Below are 18,699 nucleotides of genomic sequence, written 5' to 3' on the forward strand. Positions count from 1 at the left end.
TTGGTAACCCGTTGTATAAAAGTGATAATGCCCTCGAAGCCGGTGTTTGGAGGATATATTGGCACTGTTTGTTCAGTGGCTACATCTCACGCCATCTCTACCAGTTAATTTGTCACTGTTCGTGTTGCACATTCGCAACATACGAAGAAAAAAAAATTCAGGGTAGATCAACTCCAGCTATCCAGTCCATGGATGCCATAAACTGGTTCTCCATATTACCTTGGGTCTACTTTGCATCTAACTGACTAAACTCCACTTCATGGTGAAGGAAGTTTCCAACCACCGACCGTTTCCTTGTTGAGATTCAATTGGCACGTGCATTTGGGCTGAGTTGCCATCTTAGAGCAACAGCAATGAGCAAACAGTCGGTGGTTGTATTTGATTAATGTTTCTTGAAAAAGCATGGATTTCAGGAAACAAAGAAAGGCACGCAACTACAGAGTACAAACATAGACACAAGGTAAGCGTTTCATAATTTAAAAATGTTTAAGCATTGACCTTGGGCGAATCGGTGTAGTTGGAGCTGAATTACACAAAGCCTGGCCTCAGTCTACCCCACTCCATTGGTTTATTTCATCAGAAACTTCCTTTACCAAGGAGTGGAGTTTAGTTAGCTACTCTTCATCAACCAATCAATGTCAGTAAAAGGCTGAAAAGTCAACAAAACATGGTTTCCCAAGCAAAGACCCAGCAGGAATCAGTAGATCCCTACACCATTTGAGCCACGGACACCTGGGACTGCATCATTTAGCCTCATGTGTAACATCTGCAAACGTCGATAACCGATGCAGTTCTGTAGACGAGGCTTCATTGGATAAAAGTACAATGAGAATATGCCTGTGGATCCTTTTATAAATTCATAATTGTTATAAAGACTCCACATTTGAACTATATTTAAAGTCTTTTAGGTATTGACAGGTCCTCTGGATAACCTCGTGTTGATCCCCTCAGAGCTGTGACTGTTTACAGGGAACATCCATAATGCCCAAATGTTAGACTCCGTCCCCCTAATGTTCAAGAAACTGTTACGCCCTTGATGAAACGTCTTTAAAGTATCGACTGGTCCTCTGGATCCCCTGTTGTTCCCCTAAGAGCTGTTCTGACAGAATCCTTATCCATCTTCCTCCTGAACGTCTCTGTTGTGAAGTAGTAGGCTAGTGGGTCCAACATGGCATTCAGACAGGCCACCATTAGGCTGTAATAATAATAATAATATTTTTAATAACAAAATAATAAGTAATATTAATTCAAATATAACAGACAAGAAATTTACAAAATAAATAGATACAGTAAACCTAAAGCTACCTACCTATAGTGGTATGCTGCCAGAAGGGGGCATGTTATCGCCTCCCTATGGACATAGAGGAGGGCCAGAGTCCCATGGTAGGGCAGGAAACAGGTGAGGAATATCACCAGGCTGATGGTGATCATCCTCTGAATCTTCCCAGAGTCGATGTAGTCTGTTTGGGCTATGGAGCTCCTTGTGATGGCCTGGATCAATGCCCAGGAACAGACTAACATCACCAATAAGGGGATGCCGAAGCCGACGGTTAAAGTCGAGGCGACCGCCATGGGCTGCATGGCGTAGACTGGGAGGTTCCCGAAACAATTGACCTGGATGTCCTTGGACACCTCTCTAAAGAGAGAGGGAGAGAGAAGGTACAGAGAGAGAGAACGAGAGGGAAAGAGAGGGAGAGAAAGAGAAATAAAAAGAGAGAAAGAAAGAGAGAGAGAAAGAAAGAAAGAGAGAGAAAGAGAAGAGAGAATATCAAAGGCTATAGAAATTAAAACACGTTTAGGACTGACATGATGTTATAGGGCCATGAGGTCTCTCTGACCAGGGCCTGTATTCATAAAGTGTTTCAGAGCAGGAGTGCTGAACTAGGATCAGGTCCCCCCATGTCCATGTAGTCGTGTTAATTGTGATCTAAAAAGCTAAACAGATCTTACATCAGCACTCATGTTAAGCTGACCAGGAATAACTCTTGGCCCTAGTTGTATCCTATACCTGCGTTTGGAGATGTAGATGGGGAGGCTGGCGCCTGCGGTGAGCAACCACACCCCAAGGCAGACCAGCGGGGCTTTCTTACGCCCCTCCTGGACCCAGGACAACATGGGTAGGCACACGGCCATGCAGCGGTCGAAACACATGCAGGTGAGGAGGAATATGCTGCCATACATGTTGACCAGAAGAACCAGGCCCATCCCTGAAATGAATGAAGAAGAAGAAAAATAAGAATTGACTTGACTAAATTTACATGTTATAGACCCCAACCCTGGTAAAAACACCGAGCCAGCCATTACCTTCACACAAGACCTGAGGTAACCCGGACAAGCCCAGATGGTAGTAGATCCTCAGGGGCAGAGTTAGGACCAGGAGGAGGTCTGCGATGGCCAGGTTTGTCATGTAAACCATGGTGTGGGACCACAACTTGGTATAACAGAAGAAGACTACCAGTGCTGTAAGGTGGAACATTGAAAATAAAAAAAAAGCTTAAATTGCAACTCAAGTGAGTGCTGCGGTTGTATTTTTACAGGCTTTGGTTTTTCCATTCAGCATATGGGGTGCACCGATTGGTGTCACCTTGCTAGTCACTATGTGTTACACCTGTGCTGGCTTGTCCATTTTGTTAGTCAGAAAGTGTTTCACCTGTGCTGGCCCAGGTGCTATTTAAGAGTGGCTGGTCCAGTGCTCCATTTGGTCTGGATAGATGCGAAAAGTTAACGCCTTTAGTTGGCTCTCCCTATTATTATTCTATACAAACAATCCTTTTAAGAAAACTGTTGATAGGGGACAGAATAGGGTCGGACCATCAAATAATTGGCATATACATTACTTTTACAGAATTTCCACGTGGGAGAGGATATTGGAAATTTTATCAAAGCCTATTGGATGCTAACTTGTTTTTAACCAGGACAGAAGAATTTATAACTGACGTTTTCCGACATAACATAGGTACCTCAGATCCCCTTATTATATGGGACACTTTTAAATGTGCCTTTCGAGGCCATGCAATTCATTATCAGTTGTACAGGAAGACTCATGTGAAGGCCAAATTACAGAGGAGAAAGTTCTTGATGCAATTAAAGCCTTTAAGTCCGGGAAAACTCCAGGGCTGGATGACATACCAGTTGACGTATGCCAAACCTTTTACGATGTACGCAGAGGACCGTTATTAGCACGTTTTAACCACTCCTATAAAAATGGTAGATTATCAGATACTCAACCAGGTCTGATTTCATTACTAGTGAAAAAGGACCAAGTGGTAAATATAAAGATCCAGTCCATTTAAAAAAAATGGAGGGCCCTTACAACACTGTGATACAATTGTGGCAAAATGCATGGCGGATAGAATTAAAAAGGTATTGTCGGATATTGTTCATCCTAATCAGACATATTTTTTACATAGCTAATATAAGACAAGTACTGGAAACAATAGAGCACTATGAAAAATCTGGGAAACCAGACCTGGTATTCACATAGCTGACTTTGAAAAGGCTTTTGATAATGTTGACTCAAATGTATTTATAAATGCCTGGAATATTTCCATTTTGGAGAATCTCTTAAACAATGGGTTACATTTTTATTTTAGATTTTTTTAATTGAACCTTTATTTAAGTAGGCAAGTCAGTTAAGAACAAATTCTTATTTACAATGACGGCCTACACCGGCCAAACCCAGATGATTCTGGGCCAATTGTGCGCCGCCCTATGGGACTCCCAATCACGGCCGGTTGTGATACAACCTGTATAGTAACCCTTGGTGTGAAATATTAAATAATGGCTACTTCTCAGAAAGTATTAAACTGTCAAGAGGAGAAAAACAAGGTTGTCCACTATCAGCATATTTATTTATTATGGCCAACAAAATGTTAGCTATTAAAATCAGATCTAACAATAATATCAAGGGGCTAGAAATCCATAGTTTAAAAACAAAGGTGTCATTGTACGTTTTCTTTTAAATCCACAATTTGGATCCCTCCACAGCCTCATAGAGGATCTAAATACTTTTTCTAACCTCTCTGGATTACAGATTACAGAAGTGTAATAATATATTGCATATTGGATCACAAAAAAAATCAAACTGTGTAGTTTACCAATAAAATGGTCTGACGGTGATGTGGACATACTCGTTATTCAAATCCCGAACGAAATAAATGATCTCACTACAATACCTTTTAATAGAAAGTTAGCAAAAATAGATAAGATCTTGTTACCATGGAACGGAAAATAACTGTATTTGTGGAAAAATCACCCTGATTAACACTTTAGTCATATCCCAGTGTACCTATTTACTTATGGCCTTGCCTACGCCTAGCAACTTGTTTTTTAAATGATATGTGCAAAAAATATTTCATTTGATGTAGAATGGCAACCCAGACAAAATGAAACAGGCTAATTATATAATGAATATGAATTCGGGAGGGCAGAAATGATTAAATATTAAAGCATTAGACCTCTCACTAAAGGCTGCAGTCATACAAAGTAATACATAAATCCGAACTAGTTCTCTAGTAGATTAGTAATTGCCTTTTTCCATTTATAATATTTCACTATTTGAAAATGAAATCATCTCCAAAATATTTGTATTTTTAAAACAAGCCATAGAAAGTTGATTGTAATTTCAGTTTAATCGACCAGAAAAGACAGAACAAATAATACAACAAATATTATGGTTAAATATACTAATTGATAAAAAAAAACATACTTTTTTGTAAATAAATATTAAAAAGGGTTTAAACTTTGTCAGTTATATCATAAAGAGGACTGGTGAAGTCATGTCACACATGCAGCTAACAAAAATATATGGAAATGTCTCCTCTACCCAAAATTACAACCAACTAATTGCAGCATAACCGCAAAAATGAAAGAGGCAAGTGGTAGGGGAAAAAGTAAGGAACTTGTCTGTTGGCCCTGCATTAAAAACCAAAATTGGTTAAATAAAAGTGTCTTAAATAAAAAAAGTATACCAGTGTCATTTTAGGACAAAAAATTGACAGCTGTGCCATACAGATTGCAAACAGATGGTAAGAGATTTTCGATGTACTGATTCCATGGCACATGGTTTATGTGCTGATACACAAAAAGATTCCGGATTCAAAACTTAGAATTTTCCAATTTAAATGATCATATAAAATTCTTGCAACCAATAGAATGTTATATATATGGGGGATACAATCATGCCAGCTCTGTAGATTTTGCTGCGAAGAGACAATCATCAGATCATTTGTTTTGGTACTGTCCATATGTAGCTTGTTTTTGGTCGAAGGTTCAGGAAGGGCTGAAGAATTGCAACATTTACCTGGAGCTAACTCTGCAAATAGCACTGCTGGGTGATTTTAAAAGTCATAGTCAATCGATCAATTATAATATAATACGTTGAGCAAAATGTTTATCTTTAATTTACAATCTGTAGAAACTATGAAACTATGAGAATAAAAAGGTTCTGAACTTTTGTGAAACAGCGCAGTTAAAAAGATATGGCAAATAGAAATCAAAACGAGATGGTCTTCAGATATAGATGGGAGGGGTTGAGGGTAGCTGAAGCTGAAAAAAAAGATACTGTAACTATTGTAAAATACATTAGTTACAGTATTCAGACCCTTTGACTTTTTCCACATTTTGTTACATTAGAGCCGTATTCTAAAATAGATCAAATAAAATACAAATCCTCAGAAATCTACACACAATACCCCATAATGACAAAGCGAAAACATGTTTTTGGAAATTTTTGCAAATGTATTAAAAATAAAAACAGAAACTGAGTTCAGGTGCTTCCTGTTTCCATTGGTCATCCTTGAGATGTTACTGCAACTTGATTGGAGTCCATCAGTGATAAAGTAATTTGCTTTTTACATGATTTGGAAAGGCACACACTTGTCTATGTAAGGTCCCACAGTTGACAGTGCATGTCAGAGCAAAAACCAAGCCATGAGGTTGAAGGAATTGTCCGTAGAGCTCTGAGACATGATTGTGTCGAGGCACAGATCTGGGGAAGGTTACCAAAACATTTCTGCAGCATTGAAGGTCCCCAAGAACACAGTGGCCACCATCATTCTAAAATGGAAGAAGTTTGGAAACAACAAGACTCTTCCTAGAGCTAGCCGTCCTGCCAAACTGGGTTTGGGCAGGGAGGTGACCAAGAACCCGATGGTCACTCTGACAGAGCTCTAGAGTTCCTCTGTGGAGATGGGAGAACCTTCCAGAAGGACAACCATCTCTGCAGCACTCCACCAATCATGCCTTTATGGTAGAGTGACCAGACAGAAGCCACTCCTCAGTAAAAGGCACATGACAACCCGCTTGGAGTTTGCCAAAAGGCACCTAAAAACTCCCAGACCATGAGAAACAAGATTCTATGGTCTGATTATCTCTTTGGCCTGAATGCCAATCGTCACGTCTGGAGGAAACCTGGCACCATTTCTACGGTGAAGCATGGTGGTGGCAGCATCGTGCTGTGGGGATGTTTTTCAGCAGCAAATAGGTGCCTTTTGGCAAAGCAGGGACTGGGAGACTAGTCAGGATCGAGGCAGATTGACTGAGCAAAGTACAGAAAGATCCTTAATGAAAACCTGCTCCAGAGTGCTCAGGACCTCAGACTGGGGCAAAGATTCACCTTCCAACAGGACCATGACCCTAAGCACACAGCCAAGACAAAACAGGAGTAGCTTCGAGACAAGTCTCTGAATGTCCTTGAGTGGCCCAGCCAGAGCCTGGACTTGAACCCAATCAAACATCTCTGGAGAGACCTGAAAATAGCTGTGCAGCAACACTTCCCATTCAACCTGACAGAGCTTGAGAGGATCTGCAGAGAAGAATGGGAGAAACTCCCCAAATACAGGTGTGCCAAGCTTGTAGCGTCATACCCAAGAAGACTTGAGGCTGTAATCGCTGCCAAAGGTGCTTCACCAAAGTACTGAGTAAAGGGTCTAAATACTTATGTAAATGTCATATTTCATTTATTGATTTTTAATACATTTGCAAACATTATTTAAAAAAACTGTTTTTGCTTTGTCATTATGGAGTATTGTGTGTAGATTGATGAGTTTTTTTTAAATAAGGCTGTAAAGTAACAAAATATCAAAAGTCAAGGGGTCTAAATATTTTTACAATGCACTGTATCAAGTGTCTCAGAGGAGGAGGGCTGATTTAGGATCAGGTTTGCATTTCAGATCACAATGAATAAGAATACATGGATGGGGAGGGCCTGATCCTACAGTAGATCCATTCTGAGACGCCTGATACACATGACCCGAGGAGAGGAGGCTTCATTTTTTATGTGATAGATTGTTGGCTCCAAGCACCCTTTTATTTCTTGATGCAAGAGGGTAAGAGTTGAGTATGTTCTCTCCTTGTACCTGTGAGATTGAGGAAGAGGCCGACGGTGAAGACAACGGCGTAGACCCCCACGAAAATAAGGTTAATCTGCGGCTCGGTGCAGTTATGGGTGGTGTTGATGGTCATGGTTACCTCGTCTTTGGTGGTGCTTTTCTGCAGAGAGGGAGAGTGCGAGAGAGAGAGAGAGAGAGAGAGCGCGGGAGATAGCGAGAGAGAGCGAGAATGTCAGTTACATGTGGACATGACTCGTTTCCTGCTACTTATATGTGAAATATGTTGTGTCAGGAGGACAGGAAAGAGATGCGAGACAGATAGAAAGAGAGAGAGATAGAAAGAGAGCAAGATCAAACTGCTTCCTTTGAAATACCTCTACCACAACCACCACCATTTCCTCTGAAGAATCTGTAGTCCCCTATTAACCAGTTGTGTTTGTGGATGTTTGTGTGTGTGCAAGAGATGTCGGGGGTGTCAAAACCAATACACTTAGTTGTTTCGTAAGCATCACGCCACAGCAGGTGTGAAAGTCTTTGTCTCTCAATTCAATTCAAGGGCTTTATTGGCATGGGAAACGTATGTTAACATTGCCAAAGCAGGTGAAGTAGATAATAAATAAAAGGGAAATAAACTATATAAATTAACAGTAAACATTACACTCACAGAAGTTCCAAAATAATAAAGAGATTTCAAATGTCATATATGTATATACAGTTGATGTCGGAAGTTTACATACACTTAGGTTAGAGTCATTAAAACTCTTTTTTCAACCACTCCACAAATTTCTTCTTAACAAACTATAGTTTTGGCAAGTCGGTTAGGACATTTACTTTGTGCATGACACAAGTCATTTTTCCAACAATTGTTTACAGACAGACTATTTCACTTATAATTCACTGTATCACAATTCCAGTGGGTCAGAAGTTTACATACACTAAGTTGACTGTGCCTTTAAACAGCTTGGAAAATTCCAGAAAACGATATAATGGCTTTAGAAGCTTCTGATAGGCTAACTGACATAATTTGAGTCAATTGGAGGTGTACCTGTAGATGTATTTCACGGCCTACCTTCAAACTCAGTGCCTCTTTGCTTGACATCATGGGAAAATCAGCCAAGACCTCAGAAAAACAATTGTAGACCTCCACAAGTCTGGTTCATCCTTGGGAGCAATTTCCAAACGCCTGAAGGTACCACGTTCATCTGTACAAACAATAGTACGCAAGTATAAACACCATGGCACCACGCAGCCGTCATACCGCTCCTAGGAAACTATGCAGTATTTTGTTGTTTTATGTGTTATTCCTTACATTGGTACCCCAGGTAATCTTAGGTTTCATTACATACAGTCGGGAGGAACTACTGAATATAAGAGCAACGTCAACTCACCATCGTTACAACCAGGAATATGACTCTCCTGAAGCGGATCCTGTGTTTTGCCTTCCACCCAATACAATGGATCTGATCCCAGCCGGTGACCCTAAACAACGACGCCGTAAAAGGGGAAAACGAGGCGGTCTCCTGGTCAGGCTTCGGAGATGGGCACATCGCGCTCCACTCCCTAGCATACTACTCGCCAATGTCCAGTCTCTTGACAATAAGGTTGATGAAATCCGAGCACGGGTAACATTCCAGAGAGACATCAGGGATTGTAACGTTCTTTGCTTCACGGAAACATGGCTCATTCGAGAGACGCTAACGGAGTCGGTGCAGCCAGCTGGTTTCTTCACGCATCGCGCCGACAGAAACAAACATCTTTCTGGTAAGAAGAGGGGCGGGGGTGTATGCCTTATGATCATCGAGACGTGGTGTGATCATAACAACATACAGGAACTCAAGTCATTCTGTTCACCAGATTTAGAATTCCTCACAATCAAATGTCGACCGCATTATCTACCAAGGGAATTCTCTTCGATTATAATCACAGCCGTATATATCCCCCCCAAGCAGACACATCGATGGCCCTGAACGAACTTTATCTGACTCTTTGTAAACTGGAAACCACACACCCTGAGGCTGCATTCATCGTAGCTGGGGATTTTAACAAGGCTAATCTGAAAACAAAACTCCCTAAATTCTATCAGCATATCGATTGTGCTACCAGGGCTGGTAAAACCTTGGATCATTGTTATACTAACTTCCGGGACGCATATAAGGCCCTCCCCCGCCCTCCTTTCGGAAAAGCTGACCACGATTCCATTTTGTTGCTTCCAGCCTACAAACAGAAACTAAAACAGCAAGCTCCCGCGCTCAGGTCTGTTCAACGCTGGTCCGACCAATCTGATTCCACGCTTCAAGACTGCTTCGATCACGTGGATTGGGATATGTTCCACATTGCGTCCAACAACAACATTGACGAATATGCTGATTCGGTGAGCGAGTTCATTAGAAAGTGCATTGACGATGTCGTACCCACAGCAACGATTTAAACATTCCCAAACCAGAAACCGTGGATTGATGGCAGCATTCGCGTGAAACTGAAAGCGCGAACCACTGCTTTTAACCAGGGCAAGGTGACCGGAAACATGACCGAATACAAACAGTGTAGCTATTCCCTCCGCAAGGCAATCAAACAAGCTAAGTCCCAGTATAGAGACAAAGTAGAGTCGCAATTCAACAGCTCAGACACAAGAGGTATGTGGCAGGGTCTACAGTCAATCACGGATTACAAAAAGAAAACCAGCCCCGTCGCGGACCAGGATGTCTTGCTCCCAGACAGACTAAATAACTTTTTTGCTCGCTTTGAGGACAATACAGTGCCACTGACACGGCCCGCTACCAAAACCTGCGGGCTCTCCTTCACTGCAGCCGAGGTGAGTAAAACAATTAAACGTGTTAACTCTCGCAAGGCTGCAGGCCCAGACGGCATTCCCAGCCGCGTCCTCAGAGCATGCGCAGACCAGCTGGCTGGTGTGTTTAAGGACATATTCAATCAATCCTTATCCCAGTCTGCTGTTCCCACATGCTTCAAGAGGGCCACCATTGTTCCTGTTCCCAAGAAAGCTAAGGTAACTGAGCTAAACGACTACCGCCCCGTAGCACTCACTTCCGTCATCATGAAGTGCTTTGAGAGACTAGTCAAGGACCATATCACCTCCACCCTACCTGACACCCTAGACCCACTCCAATTTGCTTACCGACCCAATAGGTCCACAGACGACGCAATCGCAACCACACTGCACACTGCCCTAACCCATCTGGACAAGAGGAATACCTATGTGAGAATGCTGTTCATCGACTACAGCTCAGCATTTAACACCATAGTACCCTCCAAACTCGTCATCAAGCTCGAGACCCTGGGTCTCGACCCCGCCCTGTGCAACTGGGTCCTGGACTTCCTGACGGGCCGCCCCCAGGTGGTGAGGGTAGGTAACAACATCTCCACCCCGCTGATCCTCAACACTGGGGCCCCACAAGGGTGCATTCTGAGCCCTCTCGTGTACTCCCTGTTCACCCACGACTGCGTGGCCATGCACGCCTTCAACTCAATCATCAAGTTTGCGGACGACACTACAGTGGTAGGCTTGATTACCAACAACGACGAGACGGCCTACATGGAGGAGGTGAGGGCCCTCGGAGTGTGGTGTCAGGAAAATAACCTCACACTCAACGTCAACAAAACAAAGGAGATGATTGTGGACTTCAGGAAACAGCAGAGGGAGCACCCCCTTATCCACATCGACGGGACAGTAGTGGAGAAGGTGGAAAGTTTTAAGTTCCTCGGTGTACACATCACGGACAAACTGAATTGGTCCACCCACACAGACAGCGTTGTGAAGAAGGCGCAGCAGCGCCTCTTCAACCTCAGGAGGCTGAAGAAATTTGGCTTGTCACCAAAAGCACTCACAAACTTCTACAGATGCACAATCGAGAGCATCCTGTCGGGCTGTATCACCGCCTGGTACGGCAACTGCTCCGCCCACAACCGTAAGGCTCTCCAGAGGGTAGTGAGGTCTGCACAACGCATCACCGGGGGCAAACTACCTGCCCTCCAGGACACCTACACCACCCGATGTCACAGGAAGGCCATAAAGATCATCAAGGACAACAACCATCCGAGCCACTGCCTGTTCACCCCGCAATCGTCCAGAAGGCGAGGTCAGTACAGGTGCATCAAAGCAGGGACCGAGAGACTGAAAAACAGCTTCTATCTCAAGGCCATCATACTGTTAAACAGCCACCACTAACATTTAGTGGCTGCTGCCAACATACTGACTCAACTCCAGCCACTTTAATAATGGGAATTGATGGAAATTATGTAAAATGTATCACTAGCCACTTTAAACAATGCCACTTAATATAATGTTTACATACCCTACATTACTCATCTCATATGTATATGTATATACTGTACTGTATATCATCCACTGCATCTTGCCATCTTTATGTAATACATGTATCACTAGCCACTTTAAACTATGCCACTTTATGTTTACATACCCTACATTACTCATCTCATATGTATAGACTGTACACTATACCATCTACTGCATCTTGCCTATGCCTTGCCTTCTGTACCATCACTCATTCATATATCTTTATGTACATATTCTTTATCCCTTTACACTTGTGTGTATAAGGTAGTAGTTGTGGAATTGTTAGGTTAGATTACTTGTTGGTTATTACTGCATTGTCGGAACTAGAAGCACAAGCATTTCACTACACTCGCATTAACATCTGCTAACCATGTGTATGTGACAAATAAAATTTGGTTTGATTTGATTTGATTTGAAGGAGCGTGTTCTGTCTCCTAGAGATGAATGTACTTTGGTGCGAAAAGTGCAAATCAATCCCAGTACAACAGCAAAGGACCTTGTGAAGATGCTGGAGGAAACAGGTACAAAGGTATCTATATCCACAGTAAAACGAGTCCTATATCGACATAACCTGAAAGGCTGCTCAGCAAGGAAGAAGCCACTGCTCCAAAACCGCCATTAAAAAGCCAGACTACGGTTTGCAACTGCACATGGGGACAAAGATCGTACTTTTTGGAGAAATGTCCTCTGGTCTGATGAAACAAAAATAGAACTGTTTGGCCATAATGACCATCGTTATGTTTGGAGGAAAAAGGGGGAGGCTTGCAAGCCGAAGAACACCATCCCAACCGTGAAGCACGGAGGTGGCAGCATCATGTTGTGGGGGTGCTTTGCTGCAGGAGGGACTGGTGCACTTCATAAATAGATGGCAAAATAGATGGCAACATGAGGTAGGAAAATTATGTGGATATATTGAAGCAACATCTCAAGACATCAGTCAGGAAGTTAAAGCTTGGTCGCAAATGGGTCTTCCAAATGGACAATGACCCCAAGCATACTTCCAAAGTTGTGGCAAAATGGCTTAAGGACACCAAAGTCAAGGTATTGGAGTGGCCATCACAAAGCCCTGACCTCAATCCTGTAGAAAATTTGTGGGCAGAACTGAAAAAGCGTGTGCGAGCAAGGAGGCCTACAAACCTGACTCAGTTACACCAGCTCTGTCAGGAGGAATAGGCCAAAATTCACCCAACTTATTGTGGGAAGCTTGTGGAAGGCTACCCAAAACATTTAAACCAATTTAAACAATTTAAAGGCAATGCTACCAAATACTAATTGAGTGTATGTAAACTTCTGACCCACTGGGAATGTGATGAAAGAAATAAAAGCTGAAATAAATCATTCTCTCTACTATTATTCGGACATTTCACATTCTTAAAATAGAGTGGTGATCCAACCTGCCTAAGACAGGGAATTTTTACTAGGATTGTCAGGAATTGGGAAAAACTGAGTTTAAATTTATTTGGCTAAGGTGTATGTAAACTTCCAACTTCAACTGTATATCTCTCTCCCTCTTCTACGTCTTTCTCTTTCGATTTCTGTCTATCTATTTTCCTATTTATCCCACCATCTCCCTCGCTTACACTTCTTCAAAGCACCTTTTTTACAAGTAGAATGTACTGGTCTTTTACAGAGTTATTGTTAAAGAGGCTCCATTTCCCCAACAGTCTGTCTGTGTATTTTTTGTGTATTCATTTGTATCCCCAGAGGGGTATCCCACGAAGCAAACTAGATCTACTCAGGGTTTAATAAACCTAACCAGCTTCAGTTACCTTGACATTCCAGCTCAGGCTTCATCCATACTTTGACGGTTGTTATTGCTCGTCCACCTGCCACTAACTCTAGAAGGCTTGGAACTGCTCGTGCATGTCGCACATGGCTAGTCGAATGCTGAACTCTACAGTAAGAAAATGCATCAATCCCAAAAAAGTCAAATAGGGGGTACTTGTATTTGTCCAGTTTCACTGCATGTACAAGTGGGTAACCTATATGAGCGTGAGGTGTGGAATGGAAATTTATTTTTGGTATCCCAACTCCTCCTGAGACACCCTCGGAGAGTGGGGTCACGGCTAGGGATCAAAATGAAAGAAAAGTCATCTTGCAAATTCAGCAAGCTATTGTGTGAAATAGGTTTTTGGTGTGCTTATCAATGAACAAGAACTGTTTTCCCACTCCTATTTATATTTATTTTGTATTAAGTCATACAAGTGTTACATTGCATGAAGTTTGAAATGCATTCTGTCAATATTACATGTTTAATGGGATTATTTTAACATTACCCTTTTTAAACACAAAAAAACGTTTGATTAATAACATATTCATTCAGTCGTCTCCTTCAAAGGAAGGGGATGGGGACGCAATTCTTGCTAAAGGGATGGAATCTGATTTCATTGATCCTCAACTCGCGGCTCAGTCATTTCATTCAGGGTAAGTGGAGTTAACCTTGAGTAAGCCTGCCTCAGAGCAGGTTAGTTCTGAAGGATTCGTTGCCATAGAAATTGACCTGGCTAAAAGGTGAGCCACTTTTGTATGACTTGTTATCCCGGGTTGAACTCAAAGGTGACCAAAGTTACCTCGCTAACTCCTCAAACCGGTCTGAACGACACTAGACAAAGTCTGCTACCCAAATGGCATCCTATGCCATTTATAGTGCGCTACCAGGGATCTGGTCTAAATTAGTGCACTATGTTGGGAATATCATGCCATTTGGGACGCACATCTATTTTCACTGTTGTTAATTTTGTATACAAGGAGTCTAACTGCCAAGATGATGAAATCAGGATGCTGAACAGCCAGTAAGTCAGGGAGGAAGTCATTTTAATTAGATATATTTTTCTTCAAATCAAAGTTTATTTGTCACGTGCGCGGAATAGTGAAATGCTTACTTACAAGCCCTAACCAACAGTGCAATAGGTATTTGGTAAACAATAGATAGGTAAAGAAAAAAAATGAAAAAGTAAAATGACAGGGGAATAACAGTAGCAAGGCTATATACAGGTGGTACCGGTACAGAGTCAATGTGCGGGGGCACCGGTTAGTCTGGCTTTTTCTCCCCAATTTTCGTATATCCAATTGGTAGTTACAGTCTTGTCCCATTGCTGCAACTCCCGTACGGACTCGGGAGAGGCGAAGGTCGAGAGCCATGCGTCCTCCAAAACAAGACCCTGCCAAACTGCACTGCTTCTTGACACACTGCTTGTTGAACCCGGAAGCCAGTCGCACCAATGTGTCGGAGGAATAACCTACGTCGCCTCATGGGTCTCCTGGTCGCAGCTCACTGCGACACAGTCCGGGATCGGACCCGGATCTATAGTGACGCCCCAAGCACTGCAGTGCCTTAGACCGCTGCTCCACTCGGGATGCCCGAAGTCATTATTTAACGCTGTAAAGATTTCCCCCTGACAGATACAGTGCCATATACAGTGAGTGTACAAAACATTATGAACACCTGCTCTTTCCATGCCACAGACTGACCAGGTGAATCCAGATGAAAGCTATGATCCCTTATTGATGTCACATGTTAAATCCACTTAAACCAGTGTAGATGAAAGGGAGGATTAAAGAAGGATTTTTAAGCCTTGAGATAATTGAATCATGGATTGTGTATGTGTGCCATTCAGAGGGTGAATGGGCAAGAGTTTATTTGTATTTTTACAGGTACAGTGCATGTTAATTAACGTTTCAGTAAAAGTGCCGGTTTTAGCCAGCCGGCAAATTTTCAACCACAGTCCCTGGGCAGGTTATTAACAACAATTACAATAACAATACAGACAAACAATGAGCAGTGATCACATGCAGAGCAACATAAAACAAGCAACACGTAGCACGCAATAGCACAAAAAGCAACAAAACAAAATACATAAACGCAACAAAAGATTTAAGTGCTTTGCGTCAAGAACTGCAGCCAACTCGACACAACTGTGGGAAGCATTGGAGTCAACATGGGCCAGCATCCCTGTGGAACGCTTTCGACACCTTGTAGAGTCCATGCCCTGACAAATTGAGGCTGTTCTGAGGGCAACTCAATATTAGAAAGGTGTTCTTAATGTTTTGTACACTCAGTGTAATATTTAAATAGGTTATTGCATTTACCAAAGAGGAACAAAAAGGCGTACTTACTACGGTGAAAGCTAATGCCTTTATTAATGTCTCATAACGTCACGGAGACTGTAAAGCATGAGTAGACACTACATGACTGCTATAGCTTTGCAAAACAGTTGAGAATATAACTTGTTGATATGCTATGTCTCCTAGTATGTATATTGTTTGAAAATCTATTCAATTCCATTGTAGCCCAGATGTAATTGTTTTCTATGGTCTAGATCAGGGTTTGGCCCCCGAATTCGTATGGTTTTATTAAAATAACATTTATGGTGTTTTCATATTTGGACATAAAAGACAAAAAAAACACCAGGAAATCAGCTCCAAGTGATTTAATTGAAGAAATCTGTTCCAAAGTATTCCCACGCATAATAGAGAGACATGACATGATTGTATACAAACGTAAGCGAGGTTTGAAATGAGTATGCTTTAGTCAAACATTATATCTGTTTGGGCATCTTGTGGTCAATTTGCAGTCACAAATCATTTGTAATTATGTTCCAGCCCCCTGATCTTCCGCTCAAGAAAAAATCAGTCCGCGGCTGAATCTAGTTGCTGATCCCTGGTCTAGATTGTATATTTTACTGTCTGTTTGGCACATTTTACTCGAGTCTACTTTTGCATATTCAGTCACTTCCCACTCCATTGCAATGGTATCTGTAACTGTAGAGAATAAAGAAAAGATGATACTCTGTGTGAAGCAACAGTTGAGATGTTTATCTGTCAAGTAATTTCATCTTTTCACTCCGACTTTTTCTCTTCCACACACACACACACACACACACACACACACACACACACACACACACACACACACACACACACACACACACACACACACACACACACACACACACACACACACACACACACACACACACACACACACACACACATTCAGTAGTATCAACACAAAAACACACACAGATGAAGTTATCATTTCTACCTCATCTGCAGTTATTGATGCAGTTACAAAGTATCATTGATGTTTGGAAGCATACAGTACCAGTGTTGAGTGAATATGATGTTGGTACATACAAATACTATAGTCATACACAGCTAATAATGATTGCATGGAATGGAACTCACCTGTTTGATGATTCTGTGAGTGGGAGATTCTCTTTCTGAAGTTCTTGAGATCTACAGTAAATAGCGGTACCTTGGTTCCTCTCTCTTACCTCTCTGAACTGCAGACAAGGTCTGAATCATCAGTCTGCAAAGAAGGAGTAGTCCCTCTCTCAATCGCTCTTCTCGTTTTCTCTCTCCATCGCCTAACTCTTCTTTTTTTCTCACACCTCTCTTTTTTTCTCTGTCTCTCTCTCTGCTCTCTTTTTCCATATCTTCTCTCATTCTTCTCTCACTCTATATCTGTGTTGTACATGTATGTCTCTCTGTCTGTGATATTATTGACTGTTTCTTTTCTGCGTTTATAAGGGGAAGCTCTCAATGCATTCACACACACACAGCCTCTCTTTTACGGTTCCTATCAAGGGCCTGACACGTCAAATAATGTCCCCCGGGCCAAATAGTGTCCCTCTCTACGTCACAATGGGATTCGATGAGTTCTAACTTCTGTTGCGCAAAATACGGTGATTTTGACGGTGACAACCGGCTACCTGCTGCTCCAGAGGACCGAAAAGACTGGAAAGAGAGCACTATTTATTTACTATATATTTGTCTTCATATTGTAGCGGCAGATTTCCTCCTCTTCGTCTGAAGAGGAGGTGTAGCAGGGATCGGACCAAAACGCAACGTGGTTAGTGTTCATCATGTTTAATAATGAAAATCAACGTGAACACTACAAACTACAAAAACAACAAATGTGAAAAACCGAAACAGTCCTATCTGGTGCATAGACACAAAGACAGAAGACAACCACCCACAAAACCCAACACAAAACAGGCTACCTAAATATGATTCCCAATCAGAGACAATGACTAACACCTGCCTCTGATTGAGAACCATATCAGGCCAAACATAGAAATAGGAAAACTAGACACACAACATAGAATGCCCACTCAGCTCACGTCCTGACCAACACTAAAACAAAGAAACACAAAAGAACTATGGTCAGAACGTGACACATATAAGAAAATATTGTTAAATTGGAATAAATAATTTAATCTGTTTTTATATTAATTTTATATTGACATTGCTAGCTACTTACTGTATTTTCCTCAGCCAGTTTTATTTAGCTAACTTTAACTAAGTTTGCTAGCTCTGCTTTCTGTTTATCTAGCTAGCTGATAAAGGAATTTATATGTTTAAAGTAATGACTAAAGGATTCCACCCTGAAATCATATAGATGTATGAAATGTGTTAAGAGTCATAATTCCATAATATGTGTGACTAGACCATTCTATTACTATGTGGGAAAAGTTACAGTTTTTTACGATTGCTTACACACTAAAATGTAACTTTTCCCACAATTAGCAAAACCTTACACTCAAGGAGCAAAACACAAGGCTAGATTTGCACAACTGTAAGCACATTGTCAGCTTCACACTATTTGCAAAACATTACACACAGTGATTTGCAAAACACTAAACACACTTGTATACATCAGACACAGAAGTATATCATGATGTCACTTCCTTGCAATTCCAAAGCACTGACTGTCAAATTACCACACCTATGAGCCAATCTGTTAAACACAGCCATCAGGTGCACAAACACATGATTGCTAAATTGTAGACACACCAATCAGGTTTAAGCACTATAAAATGCAGCAGGTAGGTTCACCTGTCTTCACCTGTCTTCAACCAAAATGGAAGGAGTCAGAAGAAGAGTGAAGGTGAGAGGAGGAGTACACAGAGGAGGAGAAGGAGGTAGAGGAAGAGGCAGAGTGTAACGGGTGACGCTCTCCTCATCCTCGGAAGAGGTGAGGAGAGAAGGATCTTCAGACCAAAACGCAGGCTCAGGGAAATAAGCCATCTTTATTAAAAATTAAGATGG

The 18,699-nt window shown here is 41.8% G+C and overlaps 1 protein-coding gene across 1 annotated transcript; it reads right to left on the minus strand.

Moving 5' to 3' along the window:
- Positions 1–758: 758 nt before the first annotated feature.
- Positions 759–16,954, minus strand: LOC139534316 (lysophosphatidic acid receptor 6-like). The gene is made up of 7 exons (XM_071333368.1): positions 16,834–16,954; positions 7,359–7,491; positions 2,305–2,460; positions 2,009–2,207; positions 1,310–1,636; positions 1,098–1,195; positions 759–978 (listed from the first exon to the last, which is right to left on the minus strand). Exons 2-7 carry the CDS (start codon positions 7,462–7,464, stop codon positions 905–907), a joined length of 960 nt encoding a protein of 319 aa, XP_071189469.1. The 5' UTR covers positions 7,465–7,491; positions 16,834–16,954; the 3' UTR covers positions 759–904.
- Between the last annotated feature and the right edge of the window lie 1,745 nt (positions 16,955–18,699).

The sequence above is a fragment of the Salvelinus alpinus genome, chromosome 11 (assembly GCF_045679555.1).
Source record: "Salvelinus alpinus chromosome 11, SLU_Salpinus.1, whole genome shotgun sequence".
Classification (NCBI taxonomy): Eukaryota; Metazoa; Chordata; class Actinopteri; order Salmoniformes; family Salmonidae; genus Salvelinus; species Salvelinus alpinus.

What these genes read in the sequence shown, in the direction of transcription:
- LOC139534316 (XM_071333368.1), bottom strand. Translation starts at nt 7,464, where the DNA reads ATGACCATCAACACCACCCATAACTGCACCGAGCCGCAGATTAACCTT. An exon ending in ACCTCAGGTCTTGTGTGAAG is followed by an intron (nt 2,208 to 2,304) that starts GTAATGGCTGGC and finishes CATTCATTTCAG; the next exon opens with GGATGGGCCTGGTTCTTCTG. An exon ending in ATCTACATCTCCAAACGCAG is followed by an intron (nt 1,637 to 2,008) that starts GTATAGGATACA and finishes CTCTCTCTTTAG; the next exon opens with AGAGGTGTCCAAGGACATCC.